The sequence below is a fragment of the Rana temporaria genome, chromosome 5 (genome assembly GCF_905171775.1).
Source record: "Rana temporaria chromosome 5, aRanTem1.1, whole genome shotgun sequence".
Lineage (NCBI taxonomy): Eukaryota > Metazoa > Chordata > Amphibia > Anura > Ranidae > Rana > Rana temporaria.
In genome coordinates, this window is record NC_053493.1 from 302,292,168 (window position 1) to 302,304,170 (window position 12,003).

Sequence of the window (12,003 nt, forward strand, 5' to 3'; positions counted from 1 at the left end):
GGTTCTAGCTGTGCTGTCTGGCTGGCATCCAGGATCACACTACTGAATGAACAGAATTAGTGAATGTAAAGCCTGCATGCATTCTTCAATATGCAGCTCTCCCTCCAAACCCCCCCAATACTCATCTGAGCCCGATTCAGCAATGTACACGAGAGCAGCTGTTGTCTCAGCTTTCTGCCTCCTCATTGGCCTTTGGCTCCATATGTTTTCAATCACAGCCAGTAAGGAGGGAGGGCAGGGCTGAGCCTCGTTCTGCATGTCTTAAGGAAACACCCAGTGAAGCTCGGGAGCGAGCACACGCGAGTACCCCCATAGTATCCAGCTTGCTATGGGGGCACTCGGCAGAGAGGAGGAGCCCAGAGCGCCAGCGGAGGACCCGAGAAAAGGAGGATCAGGGCTGCACAGAGCAGGTAAGTATAATATGTTATCTTAAGAAGAAAAAAAATGCCTTTTTTCAGTTTAAAGATAATTTAGCAGTGAAAATAGTTCACATACTGTGGGGCAGATCCTCAAAGAAAGGACGCCGGCGTATCTGTTGATACGCCGCGTAATTTCAAATTTTGCGCGTCGTATCTTTGTTTTGGTATCCACCAATCAAGATACGACGGCATCTGTGTTAGATCCGACAGGCGTACGCCTTAGTACGCCGTCGGATCTAAGATGCAATTTTCCGGCGGCCGCTCGGTGGCGTTCACGTCGTAATCCGCGTTGAGTATGCAAATTAGCTATTTCCGACGATCCACGAATGTACGAGCGGCCGTTGCATTCTTTTACGTCGTTTCCGGCGTATAGTTAAAGCTGCTATCTGGTGGCGTACTCAATGTTAAGTATTGCTGTTGTTCCCGCGTATAATTTTGAAAATTTTACGTTGTTTGCGTAAGTCCTCCGTGAATGGGGCTGGACGCCATTTACGTTCACGACGAAAACAATGACGTCCTTGCGACGTCATTTGGAGCAATGCACCCTGGGAGTTTTGACGGACGGGGCATGCGCAGTTCGTTCAGCGCGGGGACGCGCTTCATTTAAATGAAACACGCCCCCTACTCGCCGCATTTGAATTCCGCGCCCTTACGCCGCGAGAAATGCACTACACCGCCGTAACTTACGGCGCAAATTCTTTCAGGATTCAAACATTTTCAAAGTAAGTTACAGCGGCATACCGTATCTCACATACGCTGCGCCCATGCAAATGTATGAGGATCTGCCCCTGTATATGTATTTCTACTGTATTTAGATGTTTTGCTGGACTTCAGCTTTCCTTGGACCAAAACTTTCCTTAGTTAAATAAGTATAGAAAGTCTAATTCTGGATGGTCTCATTTCATTGGTTGTCTTTAAAGTTACTTTGTCATCGTCATCCACATACCATGCTTAAAATATCCTGTAACTGTAGGTGCTGACTAATTATACTGTATAAGTTCCCTTTATCTAGCCAAACCGGTCTGTCTTTGTTTTTTTTTAAGCTTTGGTATTTTTGGAATCCATCAGCACTCATTGGAGGTTTTCTCAGCTCAACACATGCAGAGGCACCCCGCACTCTCAGTCCTGATGTCTCCAGTAGCTCCGATCTAACAAGTAGATTAATGAGGTATCCTGGGAAGTCTGTCTCTGCTGTGACAGCCATAGAGTAGCTGTACAGCGGTTCTGGAGTCAAAAAGCTCTAAGACTCTTCAGTTATGGACCTAATGCCTTCTGCAACCCTTGATGTAAATTTTAGATTGGACTACCTGGCACCTATTTATACATGTGTATGTTCAACTTATTGTGACCTGTAGACTCATGCCTTCCGTTTTACATCTTTGCTGCAGACAATGCAATTCTAGTTGTGGCTAGAGAAAGCTCTTTGTAGTCAGCATATTGTGTGCTTACTTAGCATAAGAGCTCTATATATATATATATATATATATATATATATATATATATATATATATATATATATATATATATATATATATATATATATATATATAATATTTGTAGCTCATAGGCACAATGTCATCTCTCTTGGGGAAAAACATGGGGAACTTCCGCTTATCTGTCTCCTACCCCCCACCCCCACTCCCTCCGGTGCCACATTTGGCACCTTTCAGGGGGGGGGGCGGGTTTTGACCAAACCCACTTCCGGAGACCGCAGCGCCCCTCGAAAGTTTGTCCCCCCTTCTCCTCCTTTTGCCGCCAGGCCAATTAGAAAGCGATTTGCACATGCGCAGTAGGGAACTGGCACCCGAGAGACGATCCGAAAATCTGCTAGGGTGCCGACATCATGGGAACCCTGGACATGCAAGTGTCCTAATATCAAAAGTCAGCAAGTATTTGACTTTTAAAATGTTTTGTCTGAGGGATAGCCTGTAATCCACAGTGCCCTGGATGCCACTGCCAGTGGTCAGAGGAGACCTGTAATGCTGCACAGTGCTGGCTGGTGGTCTGAGGGATGGTCTGTAATCCACAGTGCCCTTGATGCCACTGCCAGTGGTCAGAGGAAGCCTGTAATGCACAGTGCTTGAATGGTGGTCTGAGGGGAGGCCTCAGGCCTGCTGTGCTGTAATTGTAATACACAACTGTACACACTCAGTCTGCTCTACTCTGGGCGCCTGCAGTCGTCATAGGACTCGGTAGGTTTCAGCCAAGCTGGCCTGTAATACACAGTGCTGCTGCTCTCATTGTCAGGTCTATGGTAGTCCTCACGGTGCGCTTGCTTGCTGGGAGCGGATTGCGGGAGCAGGCCGAGCTCTGTGAAAAAACTGAAGTTACCGTAGTTCACGAGGGTAAATGTCCCTGACTCACATTTTGTCCCGTTTACGTTCGTTAGCGAAAGGGGATTCGATTCTGGTCATAGTTTTCGTCAGTGGATGAAAATGTGCTGTACTTTTCGTTTTGCTTCCGTCACTGTAAAAATGCCGCTGACAATTTCGTCAACGAAAACGTTTTCATCAAAGTTTTTAACACTGGTTAACACTGGTGATGAGGGCTAGAACCTCTGATTTTATGGTTGTCCTGTGATTAACGCATGTCACCCCAATTCTTGTGTGGGCATCACAGGGACAGGAAGTGTGGGCAAATCTCCCCTCACAGAAGTGTTAACTCTCCCTGACTGTTTTGGCCTGGTTTAGGTTTTCGCTTTTCCTCAGCCTGAGACTTATGGCCCGACGAGGGAATTGTCCATGTTATGAGCAATTACTCGCTGGAAGTTTGTAGGCGTGTAATGATTGGAGGCAAGGTTCTGTGGCGTTTTGAACATCTTCTCTTCTGTAGTACCCAATCGTGTTCTGTATTGTTCTTTTTTGCAAGCTGGAGCAAAACGATCTGTTTTGTTCAGTTCACTAAATATTTAATAATAGTGCCTTAATTATTCATAACTGTTTGCTGGATGTTATAACTTTAACAGCGAGTGTCTGGCAAGCCTGCTGTGTGTTTTAGGTTGTGCCTGGCTGTCTGAAAATGTGAAGAAATAATATTTTTTCTTGTGTATGGCTAACAAATGCTATTACAGAGAATTTTGCAGGCACACATTCCTAAACCTAAAAGTAATGAGATCTATCGCAGCATAGTCAAGGTCATATGAATTCATACGGAGCCTGCTTCCTTCAAAGGCAGTTTGTAAGTTTGATTCTCCGTCACTGTAAGAATAATGACGGCGAGTACTCTTGTGAATCAAAATGCGTTCATGAACCCAGAACCCAGTTATCATCGCATTCATACTTCACTGACACCTATGTGATGAAAAATTGTACTTCACTGTCCCGTATATTATAAGAGTATGCCAAGTCAGAATCTTGTTCTCCTCTTTAGTTCAGTCTGTTTGATAAAGTTCCTTTATTGATTAATTCCAAGCGTTTTTTTGGCCCCATTCACACAGGCTGCTTGATCGGACCCTCTATTCACCCCCATGGTGCGGTGGAGGTCAGCGGGGACATGTCTGCTGACATCCGCCGCTATCTGATCCAATCCAGACGGAAAATGGTCCTATTTTTCATCTGTCTGGTGGATCGGATTGGATATGATCGGATGAAAACAGACAGGCGGTTCGTTTTTATTAGATCTCCCCATAGAGGATAGCGGGACTGGGTCTGTTTCCGCTCTGCACGAGCAAGCGGAGTCCGTCAAATGTGGCCCGTGTGAAAGGGGCCTTTAACTGACTATCAACAGCATTTTGATAGTTATAACTCACTTCTCCGGTTCTTTTACATCCATTAATCCATTTTTATTCAATAGCATGTAAAAAGGTAGCTTAAAGCATTATGGTTGCATATTTAAAACCTTGGTCACAACACAAATCAACCATAATTTTCTGTTAGCCATTTTATGACTCGGGTACCACGTTCTAGTCCTATAGCAGGAACTGCATATTTACATCACTGTACCCAAGAAGCAGGGTTCCTCGACAAGTTGCTAGTTTTGCCTCTCAAATAGGTTCCCAATGACACAAATAATAATAATTAAAAAAAAAAGTTTGTTTACCCTAATGAGCCCTAATAACCTCTTAAAGTGTTGCTTAACCCAGGATTCTGCATTGTACAACATAATGACCACTTCTTTCACTCTCCACTATCCCTTTCCCCCCACTTTATTTAATTCATTAGCCTGTTTGTCATGTTTCTGTCTTTTTTTGTTTGTGCACGTTATTTGTTCACTGTGTGATTAGTAGGGTGCCGGTCCTCGGGCCAGCCCTGAATGTCTTGGGAGTGGGTGGACATGGCCTTCTGGCTTAGTTCGCCTGCTCTCATGGGGTCTCCCTTCGGGGAAGCCCCACCTAGTACTGGGAGGGTTCTGTTTCAGCAGACCCTCCAAGGAAGTTGGGTCTGTGTCGGCTTTGGTTGCTCGGACCACAGTACCTCAGTCCCCGTCTGGAGCCTAACGCCCCGGGGGATCAGGGTTTGGGTCCTTTTTCACAGGAGGACCACTTGACGTTGCACCCGTCTGCATGTTTTTGTGACCACTCTTTTTGTGTGCACATTCTTTCTGCACCGGGTGAAGTTTTTGGGTGTGTTACACACGCCATAGGCTTTTCAAAAAAAAAAAAAAGACTCTGCATTCACTATATCTGGTATCACACAGAACATGGAAATGCAAATATTTTAGTAAATATAAACTGATAAATACCTTTTCTCATCAGCAGTATATAGCAGTCTTGTGACTTTTATCAGTGTCCGAGTACTGGTTAAAGCTTGTAGGAGGAAGTTTCATTCTCCTCTGACAGTCCTATGAGGCTGCATGATCTGCATGGCTGTATGAGGCCCTGTGCTGATCACACGCACCCTTCCAAATAAAACAAAAACTTTCTAGCAATGCACAACAAACTGACCATGTGCATAGTACTTCCCAGGACTCTGTTTTATCAGCAGAGGGATTGGGGACTGTAGAAAAAGGGGAGGATCAGAGAAAAGTGCTATTGGGGCACCCAAGCTGAATCACAGCTCCCTATGTCCACTCAGACACTGAGCCCGGCCCTGCCCCCTCTCTCCCCTGATAGGCTAGCTGACTTTGATTGAAAGCAGCGGGAGCCAGTGGCGCCGCAGCTGTGCCAATCAGGAAGGAGTATCTCGGACAGCTGAGACACTCATTGACATCGCTGGACAGAGAGGGACCTTGTGTTAGGGGGGGCTGTTGCACACAGAAGGATTTCCATCTCAATGCATAGATAAAAAACCTTCTGCCTTTACAACCCCTTTTAATTATTATATTCTTGCTTTATTTATCCCTCTAACTCAGGGTTTTTCAACTAGGGTTCCTCCAGAGGTTACTAGACGTTCCAGGACCAATGAGCAATGTCTGCCTCTTAAATAAGTTCTAATCTTTTTAGCTATCTGTAAGGGGGTCATTCGTCCCAGTGACCACAAATGTAAGGAGCATTCTTCCCACTGACCATCTCACTAATGTATCATGAGTTGTAGATAATAATCATTTTTAGTAGGGGTTCCCTGAGACCAGAAAGTTATTTTAAAGCAGGGGTGCCCAACCTTTTGAAGCGTGAGGGCCACTTAAGCGACTTGGTAACAGGTCGCGGGCCACAATGAGCAGAGCGGGTGGATGGCAGGTCCGTGTCTGCTCTGTATATGCAGAGCGGACACAGCCCACTACTCCTTTTTTTTTTTTTGCGGATTGAAGGAAGGACACAAGTCGGTTTACATCTGCCACTCCGTAGAGGTGAATGGAGGGTCTAATTGGGTCGGACTGACTGTGTGAAAGGGGCCCAAGGCTGCTTTCACACAGATGCTCTGAAGTCTATGGCTCAGTGCAGGTAACCCACAGGTAAACTGCTCTGCACATGCTTATCCGTTTGAAAGCAGCCCAGTAACCACTACAGAACAGATATGCCCATATATACCCTGGGGTAGATTCAGGAAGCAATTACGCCTGCGTATCCATAGATACGCAGCGTAATTGCCAAGTAGCGCCGGCGTATCGACTTTCTGTATTCAGAAAGCTCGATACGCCGACTGTAGCCTAAGATACCACTGGCATAAGGCTCTTATGCCGTCGTATCTTAGGCTGCATTCTGACGCTGGGCGCTAGGTGGCGTTCCTGTAGTTGTCAGCGTAGAGTATGCAAATTGCATACTCACGCCGATTCACAAACGTACGCGCGCCCGGCGGTCGTGTTTTACGTTGTTTGCGTTCGTCGCTTTCGTCGTAAGGCTGCTCCTGCTATTAGGAGGCGCAGCCAATGGTAAGTATACACGTCGTTCCCGCGTCGCAATTTACGTCATTTGCGTAAGTGAATCGTGAATGGCGCTGGACGCCATTTACGCTCACGTCGAAGCAAATGACGTCCTTGCGACGTCATTTACCGCAATGCACGTCAGGAAATTTTCCCGACGGAGCATGCGCAGTACGTTCGGCACGGGAACGCGCCGAATTTAAATGATCCACGCCCCCTACGGGATCAATTAAATTACGTGCGCTTACGCCGGCCCCTTTTACGAAACGCCGCCGCAAATTACGGAGCAAATGCTTCGTGAATGAAGCATAGCTCCAGTAATTTACGGAGGCGTAGCGTAAAAACGGTAGGCTGCACCGCCGTAGCAGTGCGCTCCCCTACCTGAATCTACCCCACTGTGATTTTAGTAATAAAACTGACCTTTAATTTGTTTTCTATTCTATTCCATCCCAGGAAAGGGCCACTGGTTGGGCACCCCTGTTTTAAAGGGTTCCTCTGTGTTGAAAAGGTTGAGAAAGGATGATCTAGCATGATTCCGGGCAATGGCTGCTTCCATCAGAGCCTAAGCAAAAAGTGTTCTGCTTTGTAACAGATTTCCATGAGAATTTCTTATAGAGGTCTCAATTATTTTACAATTTTGCACTTTTCTGATGTCTAAAATCTCATAAGGTACACACAATCATGTACATCCTTTAGTCTAGGCAATCCAATTATTTGCAAATCTTGAGAATATGGATTACCACCAAAATGGAGGAGGTTGGGAAATATGATATATTGGGTTTTATATTCGAATGCTTTAAGGTTTGGTTATTATAAAGGAATGATCTGTTGTTCAGAAGAAAGCCACTCTGCTTTGGACAAATTGTGGCTTGCAATGAAAGAATGGCCAGGTCTTATCCAGTGTTACATGTTTCATGTAGTACTGCAATGAATAGTCACATTACATAACACCCATGTAACTGGGAATGTATTACTGTATATGTTTTTGTCTGATTCAGATGTGTAGTGACAATCGTTGTGTAAATTACCATTAAATGTTAAATGTTTTTGTATTTATGTCGCACACAGGGACACAAAACTGGAAGGAACAAGGCAGCGCCATTCCTCCGGTGGCATGAATACACGTGAAATGATTCTTGGCCTGGAAGGAGTTGAACTTGGTGCTGATGGGAAGGTGAGAATGTAAGCACTGCTTGTAAGACACTTCGATAGTGGTTAGACCTCACCTGTCACTGTGTAGTGTTTCCCACCCTGTGTATAACCACCATTACACTGGTATAAAAAGAATTCATACTGCTTACTGGTATATATAATACTAAATTCTTAGTTCAGATTGATACCAATATGCTCCTTTCAGAGCAATAAGCATGTAATTGGTATTGTTTAAAAACTGCATTTTAATATTTTTATACAACAAAAGAACTGCATTTACTGAGCTCTGAAAGGATGGGTAGTTAATAGTGTTGTCCAGATACCGATACTAGTATCGGGACCGATACCGATACTAGTATCGGTATCGGGACCGATACCGAGTATTTGCGGGAGTACTCGTACTCGCGCAAATGCTCCCGATACCTAAATAGAATACTTTTTTTGTATTTATCAACATGTTCTATGAAAATTCTTTGAGATTTTTTACTACTGCGTGACAAGCAAATAAAACATTTTTATTCATTTTTACTCATTTTTATTCTTTTATAATGTCTTGAGTTAGAGTTCTTCATAATTCTAAAGAAAATATCCTTAGTCTGTATTGTGGTTTGAAAACTGTCACATGACATTTAAAAAAAGTATCGGTATTCGGTATCGGCGACTACATGAAAAAAAGTATCGGTACTTGTACTCGGTCCTAAAAAAGTGGTATCGGGACAACCCTAGTAGTTAATATTTAAAAATGCGAAAACAATATTAATATTTTAACAGAAATGGGCCTAAGATCATAAACAGATGTGAATAACACGATCCAGCATGGAGAAAAAGAAAATTAAAAAAATATAATGGTACAGATGATCAGGTCTGAAAACCATAAACCAATATTTAAACCCTCACGGTGGCCCTAGGAATCAGGGAGTTACAGTACATAACTTGTGTTGTCATTTAGGTTTGATGTGCCAGGTATAGAGGGCATATGAGGCATAATATAAAAGTAAGTGTACAGCTGGCATTGCAGAAAACCTGTTCCTTTGCAGCCTGGTAAGTAGCATACAGTGTTGCCATTTGGACTAGCTCAGCTTAAAGTTATTTTAAAGGAAAGAGAGGAAAAAATATGTCACCTGCTCTGTGTAATGGTTATACACAGAGCAGCCCTGATTCTCCTCTTTTCGGGTCCCTCGCCGGCGGTCCTGGCTCCCCCCCCCCCCCACTGAGTGCTCCCAGTTCCAAACCACCAGGGGATAGCGGGCAGGCTCGCTCCCGAGTCGCACTCTGTGTGTCCACTCACACACAAAGTGCAGCTTGGCCCTGCTCCCTGCTCTCTCCTCATTGGCTCACTGACTGTGATGGACAGCCAATGGCTCCCGCTACTGTGTGAGCCAATGAGGAGAGAGAGACCCGGGATAGTCACTGCTCTTATGCATATCGCTGATGGATGGATGGAGCTTAGGTAAGTATATGGGGGGTGGGGAAGAGCTGCACCCAGAAGGTTTTTTACTTTAACGCAGAAAATCTATTAGAGTAAAAAAAAATAGCCAATTAGAACTACTTTAAGAAAGTCTAAATAAGTTACAAGAGCTATGTGTACAAAACGTAAAGGTGTTACATTGATGGCACTGAACTCATGTTAGCTCAGAAATTATGAAAGGAGGCACACAGGTGACAGTTTTCAAGAAGCCTGTTCATTCTGTGTTTACAGAGTTGTTTAATGGCAAGAAAAGTCTTTAAAAAACAGCTCTTGATTCTCCAGTATACTTCCTTTTCACGTATGGTTTAAAATTAAGGCAGTTTCCAACTTGCCAAATTATTTTTATTCTCTTACTCTTTAAAAAATAGATTTAAAAAGTTTACTTTTGTTATCCTACTCTGTATTAAAATTAGAGATGGCATGTCATACATAATCTAAAATGCATGACACTTGTTTCTGAGGTTATCCAAATACTGGAGCATTGGTCAGTATTCTGCAGGGTCTGAAGATTACAGTTTTCATCCTAAAGCCTCGTACACACGATCAGATTGTTGGCAGGGGATTGTCTATTTACAGACTGTTGGCCTAAAATCTGACCGTTGGTACTCTCCTTCAGACAATTGTTGTCTAACTTTCTGTCAACAAATGTTGGATGACATGCTAGTAATTTAATTTTCTGCAGACAACGCTGTTGTCAGATTTTCTGATGGTCAGTACACAAGTTGAAAGTACAAACACACATGCTCGGAATCAATGCTCACCAAACACGAAATTGGCAGTAGGGGCCCAAAGGGTGGCGTTCAAGATCGGAAATTCCTTGTAGTACGTCACTGCGTTCGTGTTTGTTGACCGACAATTGTGCACCATAAGTATGCAAGACAAGATCCAGGCACACGCCTGAAGACAAAAATCAGATGCTCGGTTGGCCAACAATCTGATTGTGTGTACAATGGCTTTAGTCACCCTTTTTTACCAACCTGTTTAAAGCCCCAAACACACTATTAGATTTTCTGCAGATTTTTGTCTTCAGATTTACCAAAACCATGTAGTGCAAGGGTCTGCCTGATTGCATACAAATTGAAACTCTTAAGGGAGCGCATTCGGCGCAGTACAAATCCCATATCGGAGCAAATCAAATCAAGTGCTAGTAAAGGTTCAGTTAAAACAAAAACAAACATGTCATACTTACCTCCACTGTGCAGCTCGTTTTGCACAGAGTGGCCCCGAACTTCCTCTTCTGGGGCTTCTCCCTGCAGGAGCTAACCCCCTCGGGGAAGCTCTCTCCCGAGGGGGTTACCTTGTGGACAGGCTCCCGCGTGATACAGTCTGCTGCCATACCCGCCGAGTGTATGACTCGGCCCCACCCCCCGGCGCACCGCGTCATTGGATTTGCTGCTATCAATCTAACCAATGAAGAGCCAACAAGCCATTTGGAAAGCGATGCGGGATCTCGCCCACTGAAGTACGGGGCTCAGGTAAGTAAAACGGGGGCTCGGGGGGCCGGAGAGTGCAAGGTGTTTTTTTACAACCCCTTGTAAGGTTTGACCTCCTATTATATGGTTTTGGTAAATCTGAAGACAAAAATCTGCAGAAAATCTAATGGTGTGTATGGGGCTTAACTGCCTGGTTTCCCCCAGTGTGGGCTGTCAGATTCGGGCTCCAGCTGTCAGTGAATGTTTTCTATGGGAAGATCTTTTTTTTTTTAGCCGTTAGTTGAATCCCACCAACATCAAACTTGCCATATAAACAGATAGATTTCTCACCGCTCCAGATGAGCCTCGTGAGTAGTCAAGGGTTGTTGAACCACCAAGGTGCTGGCAATGCTGATGATAGCAAATGAAAGGATGAAAACTGGACAGCCGCACTCCGAAATCCCTTAAAATAAGTTGTCTTTTATTTTTCAACTGTACATACAGTCACTGCAACCAACAAAACACAGTATGGCCGACGCGTTTCGCACTTAGTTAGTGCTTAGTCATGGCTCAGCACTAACTGTAAGTGCGAAACGCGTCGGCCATACTGTGTTTTGTTGGTTGCAGTGACTGTATGTACAGTTGAAAAATAAAAGACAACTTATTTTAAGTGATTTCGGAGTGCGGCTGTCCAGTTTTCATCCTTTCATTTGCAAACTTGCCATATAGATTGCAATCTGATTGTACAGTCTATGTAGACACTTCTTTAGCAGTACATATAAAGGCGATTTATACAAACAGGTTGTAACGTGTGACCAGAGTCAGGACCACAGTGTATATTGTAAGGAGCTTGATGAGCAACAATTGATTGTAGATTCTCCGTAATTCACAGAAGGCCCTTATAGTAGCAATGCATGAATGATATGGAAGACAATGAATGTTTCAGGGCTGGTGGAAGAAATTACAGCAACTGTACTGAATGTTTTATGTCCACTGATCAGCTACTGGCAATCTTTTCTCTTCTCTAGACTGTATCGTATACACAGTTTTTGTACCCCACCAATGCCTTGGGAGGACGCAGAAATACAATAGACTCCACTTGCTCCTTCTCTCAGTTTCGTAATGCAAGTCACCGCAACCTGACCCTGGGAAGAGCCAACAGTGTACAGGGGAGCATCGATACAGGTGACATTATCATTTTACAGATGTTTCTCACATGGCTGTGGTGTTTTATGTGAATGAGGTGGGGGGATACAGTTTCAGTTTCCATGCATGTGTAAGTTATATACCTTATCCTTAGTGATGCACTGTATTT

General features: G+C 44.1%; 1 protein-coding gene across 2 annotated transcripts in view; it reads left to right on the forward strand.

Moving 5' to 3' along the window:
• The window catches only part of CABLES1 (Cdk5 and Abl enzyme substrate 1), a 123,017-nt gene that overhangs the window by 94,415 nt on the left and 16,599 nt on the right, over nucleotides 1-12,003 (forward strand). For both annotated transcript variants that reach the window (XM_040354067.1, XM_040354066.1), the window contains exons 5-6: nucleotides 7,725-7,830; nucleotides 11,717-11,873. In XM_040354067.1, coding sequence (XP_040210001.1) covers nucleotides 7,725-7,830; nucleotides 11,717-11,873 — 263 coding nt within the window. The remainder of the gene's footprint in view (nucleotides 1-7,724; nucleotides 7,831-11,716; nucleotides 11,874-12,003) is intronic.